The 14,882-nt window shown below is 41.1% G+C and overlaps 1 protein-coding gene across 1 annotated transcript in view; it reads left to right on the plus strand.

Moving 5' to 3' along the window:
- The first annotated feature begins 1,414 nt into the window (after nt 1-1,414).
- The window catches only part of ADAMTS19 (ADAM metallopeptidase with thrombospondin type 1 motif 19), a 141,592-nt gene continuing 128,124 nt past the window's right edge, over nt 1,415-14,882 (plus strand). Inside the window, exons 1-2 of the mRNA XM_032676746.1 lie at nt 1,415-1,499; nt 2,492-3,102. Of these exons, the coding sequence (XP_032532637.1) occupies nt 1,415-1,499; nt 2,492-3,102 (696 nt within the window). The remainder of the gene's footprint in view (nt 1,500-2,491; nt 3,103-14,882) is intronic.

Genomic DNA, 14,882 nt, shown 5'->3' on the forward strand with positions numbered 1-14,882 from the left:
AATTCATCTTGCTTTTACTAAGTCCCTCTGATTTTGCTTAGTGTAAGTTGGCTCTGATGCAAAAAAAAAAAAAAAAAAAAAAAGGAACAGTGTATGATAACTTTTTTTCCCCTATAAAATAAAACAACAAATCAAAAATACTGTTTGGAGGCGGTTGAGAATACCTACCCACGCAGCACAGGTTTCAAGCAGCTATTGAACACAGCAGAAAGCAAAAGCCAGCTGCATTTAGCTTCTGTGGAGTTTAAACCTGTTTCTTATTTGGAGCCGTAACACGTGATTTTTGTTTGTTTGTATGTTTTGCTTTTCATTTTACACAACTTACTTCTAGAAAGAATTCCTGCAGCTTCTTAACTTACTCTTAACGGCACAGATGGCTTTCCTCACCACACTAGATTGCTCTACTTTCCCCTAAGGCAGAACAATCACCTTTGACACCACCAACAGTAGGTAAAGCAGCAGAAGTTACGACAAAACCCAGCTTTTAGAGGGAGGTATTTACCTGTTGCTTCCGCAGTTCATGCTGAGGTTACATGTGCAGTTTAAAGCTTTTCACTCGACTACTCATTTACTCTGCTGACAAGGGTCGGGGTGGAAAGTTATGGGTTTCCACGAAAAGCTGCGTGGTGGGGGCAAAAGGGAGCTTAGAATCAAATTACACGAAACTAGGCTAAGGCGGCCAATCTCTGCCGTTCCCTGAATTTAGGCAAAGGCTCCGCTGAGCGCCCTCCTGGAGACGGGGATGAGGGGAACCCTTCCTGCTGCCGGGGCGCACGCGGCCGGTAGGGGCGGGCGGGGTGCGAAGTGCCGTCGGTCCGGGCCGGGGTCCGCGCAAAGGACACGCGTGTCCTGTCCTGTCCTGTCGTGTCGTGTCGCGGCCCGGACTCGCCCGCCCACGGTCCCGCCCGGGCGCCTGCCCGCGGCCCGGCGGCAGCGGCGGGGTTGCGGCGGGGCGAAGGAAGGGGGGCCGCGCCGGGTGCCCGCCCGGGCGGGGCGGGGCGGGGCCGGACGGGACGGGGCCCGGCGCGTCCCGCCCCGTGGGGGCGAGCGGCGGGCGGGGGCAGCGCGGTCGCTGCCGCCGGGGCGCAGCTGCCCGCCCGCCGCTGGGCGCTGTGTGCGCGCACGGGCCGCGCTGCCGCCTGCCTGCCTGCGCCCGCCCGCCCGGACACACGGACACGCGGACACAGGGACACGCGGACACACGGACACACGCGAGCCCGCCGCGCGCTGCGCATCCCGCGCCGCCCGCCCGCCCGCCAGCCCCGCCGGGACGCGCGGGTCGCGCTGTCCCGCAGTTTCTCCGCGGGCGCCCAGGTGGCTGCGCCCCGCGGCGCTCCCCCCGCCCGGCCCGGCACGACTCGGCACGGCCCTCCCGGGGTGTCCTGCCGGCCGGCGTCCCGCGGGCGCGGAGCCGATGGCGCTGGGCGGGAGGATGCGCCTGAGCCGCGTCTGCTGCGTGTTCTACCAGCTGTGCGTGCTGTCAAGCGGGCTCGGCGCAGGTAAGTGCGCGCCTTCCGTGGGACGGGCCGAGTTTGGGGCGGCCTCCGCGCCCCGGCGGCTGCCGGTGGCCGGTACCTGCCCATTGTTAAGAGCCGTGCCCGCCCCCTGTAACCGGTGGGTGATCAGACGGTGCGCGCCTCGGCTGCGAGGGTGCACAGCGCTCCTCTGTACGGGACCTGATTTCCACAGGCAGCCCCGTCATCTCTCTCGGCAGTGCTGTTCCTAGAGTGTGGGATGAACGTGTAAATAAAACTGTTTCCTGTCTCAGTCCGGTGGAGGTTGTGTGTACTCAGATGTTTATAAACATAATGCTTTTACGCTGGGAATTTTGGTCATACTGTGATGTAGCGTGTGTGTGTCTGTAATACAAAGTCATGGCTAATTAATGATTCTAATTCAGTTTCATTGTAACGACCGTCGTGATACACCATGTGCATGCAACTGCCACTTGTATGTGCCCTCACAAATGTGCAGCCATGGGGTGTGTGTTTGTATTTGGCTGAACTTTGGAAATCGTAATGGGTCCTGCAAAACATGCTGAGAACAATTTTCAAATTTGTTCAGGTTTTCTCCAGCAATTTTTTATTTATTTTTTTTTTTTTTTAGCGATATGAAAAAGTTGTTACTTTGTCTAACTGAGGAAGGGTTAGTGTAACTTTCCTTGTGTGGAGGTGGTGGTCAGGAAGAACATCCCCAGCTACTGGTACAAACTCAACTTCTGCCCAGCTTGGGTCCCGCTTTCTCTCAGTGAGAGAAATGTGTCAGGACTGTGGTGCGTCCCAGACGCATCAGCAGGCACAGACACATTCAGCTGCTGTGTATAAGGACGGGATGAAAGGGGCAAATGAAGCCCACTGTGTTTTGTGTGGCATGCTTGGTGCTCTGGGAGTCAGAAGAAGCGTGTTGTGGGGGGCATAGGGTAGGTTTTTGGCAGGCATTGGATTCTGCTGGGTGCTCCACTCATTTAAAGCATCTGCTGGCTTTCCTGCAGGTCTCCATGCTTCGGAAGAAATTGAGGAGTGGGAGATCGTCTTCCCGGCACTGTGGAGCCCGGGCCAGCAGGAGCCAACAGGTGGCAGTGGTGGTGGTGGGGGCTGCAACGCCGACCCCAGCAGTGGGAACCGAAGTGGCACCTTCAGTGCCCCTGTCACACCGAGCCCAGTGGCGGGCAGCTCCCGAGAGGTGCGTTCCGTCTCCTCCTCGGTGGATGGGCAGGCACAGGCTGTAGGGGAAGCAGCAGAGGAAGAGGACACTGAGGATGAGTATGAGTCTCAGGAGTTTTACCACTGGTCCCCCCTGCCCCAGGGGTCTGGTGCTGCCTCTCAGTTGCCACCACCACCGTCCCCTCCGCCACCACCTCCTGCAGAGGATGGAGATGAGATGCTGCTGAGGATCCCAGCTTTTGCTCGGGAACTGTACCTGCTGCTCAAGAGGGACAGCCGCTTCCTGGCTCCTGGCTTTGCCGTGGAGGAGCGGCTCGGGAGTGAGGGCAAAAGTCCACCCAGTGCTACACAGTCACAACCTGAGAGAGCTTGTTACTACAGTGGTGCTGTCCTCCGCTACCCAGGCTCCTTTGCCTCCTTCAGTACCTGTGGTGGATTGGTAAGATGACTTTGCATGCAGGGGTATCTCCAACATCTCTATCCAAGTGTCTGCTTCATCTCTTGCTTTTCACTTCCATCCCTTTCCTAAGGTCTTCTTTCTTTCATGTCATTGTGGGTCCTACCTCTGCACTTATCCTTATTTTAACCATTTTTCCATTCATACATTTGTTATCCCACTCATAACTTTTCTCAAATCCTCCTTCTGCCTTTATCCTGTACAGTTGTGATATTATTTATCCCATTTCCAGATACACTGCTGTTTCTCAGTCCCATACATTTCCGGTTTTGGATTTCCTTCTTAAACCATTCTTTCTTAAAAGTTCTCTCATCTCCATCTTTTATCTTGGTCTTCAGTGGATGTCTGTAATTAGTTTCCTCCATCCTCACTCTTCTTTCTTTTCCCTGTATCATCATCTTTTCTCCAGTCCATCTGTAATCCATTTGTTCTTCATTCCCATCCTGTATTCTAAGATTATCTTTCTCATCTGTGTTATCTTCCTTGTCTTCTGCATCTCTGTTTTCAAACTGTTCTGTCTTTCCTACTTCTACCAGTATTTTATGTCTCTTATCTAAACTTTATTATTCCTTTTCTTTCATCCTTCTCATCCCTTTGGCCTTTTTCTGCTCTACCTCACAACTTCCCACATGTGGTACTTGTAGTTACTTGGATTTGGGGCTTCTTTCAGTTCTTCCATAGAAGAATGCAGTGAGTATGTTCTCAGCAGAAATGTTAATACAGTCAGACCTTATCAATGGTTATTACTTCTGTGGCATACCTACCTTATTTAAAACAAATTTCACCTGCTGTTATTTCTGTTGCATCAGTCATGATTTTTGCCAGATAAAGACCAGAACTGGGCACACTGACAACAGCAGTGGTGATCCACTGAGCTACAGTCGTAAGATATTTGGGGATGGATGCAAAGAGTAGAAAGCAACTGTTATGATGTAAAATGCTGACAGGATTTAAACCAAGACCTATTATTATTGCTACTATTATTCTCATTTGGGGCCTTTATATAGCATCATAAATGCATGCGCCTGCAGTGCTTAACAGAATATAGAGTACAAGCAGTAACGGCACTAGGAAGAGTTATCATCATCATGATCCTGGGTTTTTTGGGTGGCTAGATGGTGGTAAATCACCACAATCACATGACAGATATTTTCTTGTATTTCTTTCTGAATTTGAACATCTAACTTGTTTCATTGTTGATTCATGAAGATATGCCTGCCTGCTTTTTATTTGTAGGGCCATGAAGTGAAACCAGGTAAAATGTGGAAATTTTGACTGCTTATTCATTTGCCTGTTTGAACGTATTCAAAAGTCAAAACACAAACAGAAAGTAGTGGAGAGGGAACATATGTGGATTGACACCAAATAAAATATTTGCCTGCACTCCTGCAAAGTGAAACCGCCAAGTTTCACACAACTCTAAGTGGCTGGCATCTAATTATTGACATTTTGTCAGATTTTCCGAAGCCTGGTAGCAGAATTAATTGTGGAGAAAAACATTGAAAGTCAACCGACGGTTTGTTTCAAAGCAACCAGGTAAAAGATTTTGTGTTATGGAAAAGCATTTGACTTCTGTACTCTTCATTATATTTAGAATTTTACTTCCTTCTACATTGTCTTTGGGTAAAATTAAGTCAGAGAAAATCTCTGCAAAAAAATTGTTGGAGATAATTGTCACAAATGTCTGCTCAAAAGCGATGTACATCATTGCATATCTGTAATTTCTCTGATTTGCTTTATAAATTGAAATTCACTGTTTAAATAGACCACGGTTTCTTAAGAGTCCCATTGATAATTTTTGATTCCATTAGACTTTACTAGGAGCACCAGCTTGCTCCCAACCCTCTGACCATCTAAGCATGCATGTGCCCAGATCATGTTCCCCCATCCAGAAAACTGCAGCTGGAACATAAAGTATTCTATGTATCTCAAATAAAATTGGAAACTGGTTTTTTTACGTTGACTGGTGTTGTCATGATCCTCAACTGCACAGTCTTGTTTGTGGTGAAATAGTTAAGCAGCTGTTCTTCCTGAGAGTGTTGCTGTGTCAGGCACAGTTAGAGAAATTGCACAGTGCTATTATGTCAAAGTTGTCATAACAAATCCTAAGCTATTTGTCATTCTTTATTCAGTCATTGCTTGGGCTCTGTTACATATGTAAGTTGCTGAGTTTCCAAGAGTATTGAAAAAACACAGTAACATGAATTGCATATTCCACCCTGTTTCATCTAGGCCTTGCTCAGCAAATAGAGCCAGGCAGTATTTCAAACTACATTTTCTTTTTTAAGATGCAAAAATTCATTGAAACTTGAACCTACAAATATTTTATTGTAGTTACCTCAATTAGAATTTATTTTTTCATTTTAAATATAAAGACATTTCAGAGAAGATAAGTTGTGAATGTCTTAGATGTACTCTCATATCAAAGCCTTGCAGATTTTGGGTTAGAATTACTAAGCTGCATACACTTGGGAAAGTCAAGCAAGTGGGCTAAAATGCAGCTTAGATTCCACAATTCTGCTCTTTCAGTGAATCTCTTTACCCACCAAGAAAATTAAGTGTAGTCTGACAGACAATAGTGATTTTGCCACACAGGAGGAAGCGTTAAGAAATATAGTGGTTTGGCCATCGAGAGCAGGGGAGGGTCATATGTGGCAGTGCAAATGTATGGCTGTTGCTGTAGGGCTAGTTTTGTGAAAAACTACTGTATCTTCAATAAATGAAAAAAGGGCCTTGGATGAAATTGTTGTACCATCCATGCAGGATGCTGGTGTCTGTTCCAGCCTCTCAAGGCGCAGAGACCTGACATGACAGTGATAATCAGGAAATTGAAGAAATTGTCTGTGTAGAAGTCTTAACTGATAATTCTATAAACAGAATGACTGAGGAATATTGTTGCAGATGTTAGGCACCTTATCCCCTTGAAATGGGATTGAGATGCTTTTTTGAATATTTCACTGGTTGTGTTAGGGTAAAGCATGTAACATATAGCACAACATTGAAGCTTCCCCACATTTATTTCAGTTCTTGAGAGCTTCAGTAATGTGTTTTTTTCTCAAGCTGTTCATCCAAAACCAGTATGGAGGGGTGATAATAACGGGGTTCATAACATACCATGTAAATCATACAAAAACGCAAATGAAAAATGGGAGCTGTACTCCTACATAATTATTAACCATATCCTGACTGCAAGCATTGTCTTCATTTGGCAACTTACCTTGAAAAATGAAGGAAACATAATGGATGTTTTCTAATGAAGCTACAAACTGGAGCTATGCATGGACTGTCTAGAAACTCCATCATTTTGACCTTGCTGCCATATCAGAGCTCAAGAGTTCAGTGGTGACAGCCCTATCCAACTCCTTGGTAAAATGCTTGTGGATTCTTCCATCTTTTTTGAAGCTCAGTGGGATTTGCTCTGAGTACATTTGGGGATTCTGCACTGGTGCTCTAGGAAGAGTAATAAGGAAAGGTTTCCAGGGGTTATCCCATCTGTATGCTGACTGCCTCCTTGTTGTTCATGGTTAGCCAAATACCAGGATGCAAACAGTCCTGATGGTGGCAGTGAGACTGAGCTGGACTATTAATTATTTAAATGGTTGTTTCCTCTGCCAGCTTGTGTTTGGATATAATATTTGAAATAAGAAAAAAAAAATATAAAATGTTATTGAACAGTATTATTTGTGGCTGGTAATATATATAACTGGTAATTTTTTTTATAGCATGCTATAGGAGAAGCTTACTGTGGACTTATAATTAAGAAATCTGACTACTGGTTTTTCATCTATTATTAGAATGAAAGTTAAAGTAACCTCACTGCTTTTCCCAAATAGTTCTGTAAACATGGCAGATGTGTGCTTTATCACCTACTCATTTCATTTCAGAAAGAGAGGTATTAATGTAATTTTTTCTCGCTACTGAATTGCTTAGGTAGCACTGTATGGTTATGTACTGTCAGGTGGGGTTTTCACAATGTTTCTTTTTCTTTTAACTGAAGCAGTCTAATAAGTAGAAATCAGCTAGGTAGGGAAGCGATTTGAGTGGCTTTTTATTTCTAAAGCAATGGGGTGAGTTTAGAGTTTCAGGAAGTGCAAAGAGGACCAAATGTATGCAGAGAGGATGGACAGGACAATGCGGCTTCATCCAGTTGTGCTGTTCATCTCAGTGCTTAGCACATATTCTGACAGAACATCTCTGGAGTTCTGCCTAAAAAAGGCAGCATTGCCATTTGGGTTAATTTACTGGAGAGAAGTGTTGAAATTCGTCTGATTATCACTGGATCTTAAAAATGTAAATCAGTCAATAGCATATTTATAGTTTTCTAAATACCCAACAAGTCAGTGTCAAGTACTGTTTGCAATTGAAATTAATGTGCATTTTCATAGTCACTTGGGTAGGAACAAGTCCTGAGACATCTCTAATCTGACCCAGGGAAAAGGTCTTTCTAGAGATGTGTATGGTGCTTTTATTAGGCCTCATTGCCTTTAACAAGTAGGTATTTAAAAAGCTGATCAATAGATTATAGACAAATACTTCACCTAAAGAGCACTATCTGAAGCAGCGCTGCTAGCATCAGCAAAAAAATGCAGGCAGTTGTTCTGTGTCATGCAGGCATGTGTCAAATATCACTGGAAAACAGCATTTCAACAAATATTTCTGATGGTGACGTCCTACTTTTACTATAAAACAGAAGTAAATTAGGATATGAAAAACCTATGTGCCTTCTTTGGCTAATGGAAAGGTTGTATAGCACTTCAGTAAGATTTGAGATTTCCTGAAGCACCTCTACAGGAAATGTATTATTTTATTTGCTTCTGACACAAACTGTGTTTTGAAGATTAGTGTCATTAACTAATAGTAATGGAATGACACAGGATGGATTCAAAATATTTTAGATTTTTTAGGATGTTCTAAATTCATACGATCCTTCAATTGAGGACACATAATAGTAATAAAATCAATTTAAAAATTTCAGTTTTCCTTAAATTTTTCACAGAGTCACTTTTTAGGATAGGATTCAGCCTGAGAAAAGGCTGAATATACGTTTTGACATCTTTCCTCCTAGGGAGGGATTTTAGCCACACTGTTTCAACATTTTTATATGAGAAAAATCCCAATGAATATAATTCTTAGTTACACTTCCTTGTGATTCCTGCAGTGAGAGTAGTGCCTGATATGGCGAGTGTGCGTGAATTTTTGGACAGCTTGGACAGTTTTGGAGAGCTCTGCTGAACTTCTGCCTTCTGGTAGTACAACCCTTCGGTTATACACCTTCTTTCAGTGGCAGTGCAATACTTAACCTGCTGCAATTCCTTTCCTGGCACAGGGTCAGATGGATTGAGGATGAATAGGCCCTTTGCGTTTGGTGTCAGTAAGGGGTCTATTTGCTGTGCAGTGGACGTGCAGGATAAAATCTTGCCTTTGTGAGTGCCCCCTGCTTTTGTTGGGCTAGGGAAGCAGGTGGTCAGAAGCAACTCGTGGACTTCATACACTGCTCTGGGAAGCTGTGCTGTTAGAGATTGTGAGTTCTTGGGGTAAGGCTCTGAGACTTCTCAAATAGACTTCCTGCTTTGATCAAGCCGGAGAGTGACTTCCCTGTTACACATCCTGAATCATACAGTACCAATATGCAATGGGTTAAATACCAAGCCTTTTGTCAAACAAATGTAGTGCCTCTACCTCCCCACTTCAGTGATGTTGCAGTTACACATGGGTATTGAGTAACTTCCACACCAGATGCTTTTCCTAAAGAAATTTGATACAATTACAGCTTCTTTTGTGCTGGTGGTAAGCATTAGAAAACGGAGATCACCAACAATTTTTTGTAAAAGGGGAAAGAAAAGAGGCTGTTAGCAATCTTTATGGTCCATTTGATACATACAGGCTAAAGTTTGACATTGTAGGAGGAGGATTATAAAATTGAATAGGATTATCCTTGCAGGCTGCCAGGATGAAATTAAGTACGTGCTCTCTCCTTCTATCCACCCAAGAAGGAGAGGACAAATACAAACAGTCTGCCTACTCTTGCATTACAAGTTTGTTAAAGAAATAAAACTTTGCTGAGAGGGGCAGAAATAAATATGTGAGTGAGAGCACTCTGTGAGTATCCCACTCTGAGAGGTCACAGGTTCAACAAAATTTAATCTGTTGACTTTAACTTATGCCTTACTTGTGTTTTGAACATCTTGAAATGGGCACTGTAAAATTTGTCCTCAGTAGACATAGGTGGGTAAGGTGGGGCATGAGTGGAAATGTCAGAACAGAAAGCAGCTTTGCTCCTTTATGAAAGTGGTGGTTTGGGGTTTTTTTTTGTTTGTTTGTTTGTTTGTTGGGGTTTTTTGTCTTTTTTTCCCCCCAGGAACAAAAACGACAACAATAACAAAAAAATAAAACAAAACAAAACAAAGAAAAAAAACCCAAAAAACCAACCAACCAACCAAACAAAAAAACCCCCAAACCCAAAACCAAGCATCCCTGCGAAAATAAAGCATTGGAATAAAATTTGTACTTCCCACCTCTGCTTAAGGTAGAAGAGCCAATGAAATGTGGAGATGCTCCTGGGAGAATGCCTTCTTTCAGTGTCTCTGTTGAATCTGGACTGGGTTGTTCCTCCTGGGTTTATGTCACAGTGGAAGGTGGGAGAGGGAAGGGCAACCAAGACCTGTAGGAAGTCTGGTCTCCAACAGGACAAAGCAAGCTGTTAATATGAGGTTACTTTGGCAAACTTAGGCACAGGCACAGCTGCCACATTTTTGCCTCCAGCAAAAGTTTAGCTACTGTGTTTGTAATCTCTCTGGTATATTCAAATATCTTCATCAAAATCTCACCTTGAACATCTAATGAAGGAGAACTGAATACACAGTAGAAAAGCCTGAGAAAACTAAAATCAAAAAGTGACTGTGGCCAGCTGAAGACCCAAGCATATATGTACAAATGGAACACTATTAACACTATTAACAAACAAGGTGATTACAAACAGAACTATTAAATCCAGGTTGAATGGGTGGGTTTTTTTGTTTGGGTGGTTTTGGTTTTGTGGGTTTTTTTAATAAAGGAAGGGACCACTGGAGATGGCATCCCTTTAAAAGTTTGATTACTGTCATTAAGAGCTATAAAACAACAAAAATCTGTTTAAAGGTAAAGGAATAAAACCTCTTTGTTTCTGTTTTCTTTCCTGAGCTCTGATGCTGCAGTCTGTTGCTGCTTTTTGTCTTTCTGGATGAGATATCATTTGATTGGATTTTTGTTTTGTGTATCTGAGAACTCTTGTTAATTCATAAGAAGGATAAGTCTTTTAAACATAGGAACAGTAATGTTAATGTAAAGCTAAAAGATTTAGAAAATCAGTTTTGACTTAGGCCAAAACTACCTTTGAACTATAACTATCTCTGTTTCTTCTAATATTAAACACTGTGGCATGGTATGTGAGATTTTGGGCCATGATGCCTTAGAACATATGGTAATGATTCTTTTCTCCTTCTAAGAGCTATCCTACAATCATGTAGTCACTCCATCTTGAGACAGGTTTGATTTGTGATTCCAATCCTGCTAATAATAGCCTACTGTTCTCCTAATGTGCTTAGTTTCAGTGCAAATACTTCCTTTGCAATATATTTCCAAGTGATAATTATAATTGAGAAATACACTATCTCCAAAGTGGCTTTATTTAAAAAAAAAAAAAAAAAGATTATTGTGCGTCACTTGAGATTTCTGCCCATTGTAATATATAAAATTATAAATAAATATAAATAAATATAAAATTATCAAGGTTATTTTGTAAGGTACAGAAGTGAGATGGTAAGTCAGAAAACCTGGGTAATTTCATTAATTAAATTAGCGAAATTTTTACCCCCTAATTTGAAGTTAACTGCTTTAAAAAGAAAAGACAGAGCACTGAGTGTCTCCCAGCTACATTGCTATCATTAGTGGAATTAACATTTTTCTCAAGACTTTTGTCTTGAGGAAATAAGACGTATCTTATTTGTGTGCCAATTGTTTCTTTAGCAAATGAACCAGGATTTTTAAAAGAAAGAAATGTTCTCCTTTTTAGCACTATGTTAAAAGTACTGTTCTTTTTTAGAAGTTTCCTTGCAAGAATGGAGATTATTTTGGTACTTATTGGTGGATTGTGGCAGGGAGAAAAAAGAGCATCATCCACGATCTCCATGATATAATACCACAAAACAGGGGGAGCTGGGAAATAGGGAGGAAACAATAGAAAGCATTGGGTGTGAGAGTTGCGGGATTTATGGTAGGTGAGAATATTCGGTGAGGAGTCTGTGAAAACCAACAGTCGCGTGGAGGTAGTGTTCAGATGTTGAAGGTGATAAAGAGAACTACCAGGATAGAAAGGGGTGAGGCAAAGCCATTTGGATTTGGGGCAGAATGAAGCATTTGCAGAAAGTCTGCAGAAATGAAACGTCTACAGAAAGTCCTTCTGTAGAGTGTGTGTATTTCCTTGGCTCACCTGGATGTCTCACAGGTGACTTCAGGGACATAGCATGAGGGCTGTTTGGTTTCTTCTTGTTTAGCAGAATCAGCGAAGAGGTGAAAATAGTGTGAAATAGGCTGACCACGTGCATGTGTGTGTTATATTGTGTATCCAGGCGGTAGTTGGTCAAATTTATATAAAACAATAGCCCAAACCATCTATACTGGTTTTAAAATCAGATTTACACCTGCTGTGCATTAACAGTTCAGTTAACCTTTTGTTGTTAACCTGTCGTTGCCTGGACAATCTGGCCGCCTTGTTTATTTTTAATGCTTCTAATAATGGTATAAATAAGCAAAGAAGGGAATTATTTGGAATCCATCTTATTTGGAAGGGAAAGAATGAAGAATAGTTCTAGTGTTAATTGTAGAAGAGTTGATTTAGAATGCTAAATCAATATCCTAACATTAGGTGCTAATAATACATGCATCTGCACGTAAGTGAATAGAAGTAAAATTTTTGGAAGCCTGTGCTGTTGAATGTTTTTCTTGGGTCTACTAGCACTTCAGTTAGAATTATTTTCTGAATGAGTTTTATGTTCAAAAATGTAGAAATGTGCCCAAAACTGACTTGTGAAGTGATTAAGTTTCTGTGTGATTATCTTCCAGCTATTGCATATGCTTGTTTTATGATCTCAGCTGTGCTACCTTAAGTTCTCATTATATGTCAGAAGTTTAACTGGGTCAAGTCAGGTCAAGCCTATTTAGATAGCAGTAAGTTAAGAAAAATACAGATATTACTGCACATGATGTTAATTCAGCTGGGGACAACTTTTTATGCTTTTGTACGAAGTAAATGTCCTGTTATATCCCTCTGGGCTTCAGAGAGTGCTGGCTGGGAGAAGTGCCCAAGTAATGGCTACAGCCATTATAGTAATGCCATCTTTTATAGGAATGATGACATCTTTTATATCTGTGCTTCAGATATGCTTAAAATTCTCAGTGATCTCGGATTTGGGGTTTTTTTTGTCTGATTAGCCTGGCAATTGGATTATGTCCTGAAAACTCAGATGTAGCTCTGCCTCAAGGCATGTGTGAAGTGCTTTGGTTTTCTTCTGAAGGTGGGAGGCAGCAAAGAAAAGGAACATGATAAGGGATACATACTCTCTTAATATTTAATTGCGGTCTTGCTTAATTTTTTTTCAAGAAATACTTTAAGCTTGAAGCTCTCTTAACTGTTTCTGTCATAAGCTATGCATGAAACTCTTCTAATTTAGGCAATTTGAAAAATCTGAGAACGGAAAACCTTGTTGTAAATTAGGAGACAGGAAGTTGCTTAGGTGATTTTATGCCTAAGAAATCCCCAATCTGTTTTGTCCCTCTCCGCCATAAATGTACCTCACCCCAAATATTTGTTAAGTAACACATGAGGGAGTGAGGGAATTCAAATAAGAAGAGGGTTTATAGACTAACAGGGATGCAACTAGGCATATAAAAAAACTTGTTTTTCCAGTTTCTGGCTGATAGTTCTAGCATGTTTCCCTTTTTCTGTCTGATCACCTGTTTCTTCTGTAGTAACCTATCTAAGGAAGCATAATAACAAATTTTTTGTGTGTCCCTTTGTTTTTGGCTTTTTGTTGTTTTTTTTGTTGTTGTTGTTGTTGTTTTTTTGTTTTGTTTTTTTTTTGTTTTTTTTTTTTTTTTTTATTTTTTTTTTGTTTTTTTTTTGGGTTTTTTGTTGTTGTTTTGGGCTTTTTTCCTACTAATACTAGATTGTTTGCATTGGAAGTTATGAAAGTAAATAATTCATTTTTTTGTCTGTCATGTTGGGTGATAAATCTTTTGTTTATTTCATATAAAAAAATTTGCTTAAAAGTGACCAGTCATACTGATGCTACGTGGTTCAAGATGCTAATATCAAAACTCCATTCTGCTCACCTTTTGTATTCTTATGCACATAAAATCAAGGTCTCTAACTAAAAGAAAACAAAAAAAAAAGGAAAAAACTGTTCTCCCAGGTTTATATTGTCCTTTTAGTTTAAATAATAGTTCTTGAAAAATAATTAGATATTGTATCTTCTCTCATAAGGGTAGCAGAACTTTAGTTTCTGTCTGTAAAAAAAGGTAAATTAATATTTTTTCCCTCAAAAAGGGAAAGGATAATTGAGGTTTAAAGTTAAAAACAAAAAACTCTGCGTAGTTTGGAAAAAAATTAGTTATGAATTTCAGTTAAGAATGGGGTCACAGAAGAATATGACTTCTATATATTTTTAATCTTTTTAAGCAATGTGAATCTAAAGTTATAAAAAATTGTGAGAGTCTTGTTTATTTCTCTTAAAGCTGCCTGTTTTGGATTCATGTAATTCTAGACAGAGATATAAAAAGCCTAAGCATAACTTCATTTTACAGATGGACTAACTTGATTTGTCGAATTGTAGTTCTGTGCCTCTAAATATATTTTATTTTCCTTTCTTGAATTACTGTTTTCCACAGTTAGTAGTTTTGGCAAATTGCGGATTTGAACGAAACTGAGTTTCGTGGAGCGTTGCCTTGAATTAAATAGTGTATGAAGGCAGTTCAGCCCCTCTCTCAGAAGAAAACCAAAATAATAGAGTCGTGGGTAGATATTTCAATAAGGATTAGCAGAGATTAAATTTCTCTATGGGCAATCAGGGGCGGGTTTTGGAACTGTGCCATGTCCTTCTGTGGCTACCATGAAAGCACATGGGTCTGAACAATGGTAACTCATTGGTATGCACTATCTGAGTGTTTTACATGGATGAATCAATTTAAACTTGGATCCCTTTTATTGGTCTCTTTGGTACTATTCTAGGTGTTTTATCTAAAGTAGGTTACAGGCAGAGTTGCTGATATTTTCTGCTTTAGTCTCCTGCATGGGACTGGCTGTAGCATACTTAGTGCTCATCCTTTGCATATTACTGCATAAAAGAGCATTTCACATTCTGATGGGATTAAATCAAGAAACGGATTTAATGAAGTTTCATTAGTTAAAGGTAGTAGCACTTTGATTCATACCCCAAAAAGTGGTTTTCAGTCTTTCCACAAGAATTGCTGAAGTTACTCATATTACATCAAAATGTTCTAAGGAAACATCTTTACAAGCACTGAGTCTTAATTGCCAGGATTTTTTCCTTAGGTGGTATGGTTCCGTAGATGTTCCTTTTTCTATAGCTGGTCATGTTTAGCTGTGCAAACAGACTTTCTTAGACAGTATTAATAACTGCTGAAATGTTGTTACATAATAAGTGATCTGAAATATCACTAAACCAGTTCATTGTAAAGAATTTTTAACTTAAGTTTTACGGAATAGT

Source organism: Chiroxiphia lanceolata, chromosome Z, assembly GCF_009829145.1.
Source record: "Chiroxiphia lanceolata isolate bChiLan1 chromosome Z, bChiLan1.pri, whole genome shotgun sequence".
Lineage (NCBI taxonomy): Eukaryota > Metazoa > Chordata > Aves > Passeriformes > Pipridae > Chiroxiphia > Chiroxiphia lanceolata.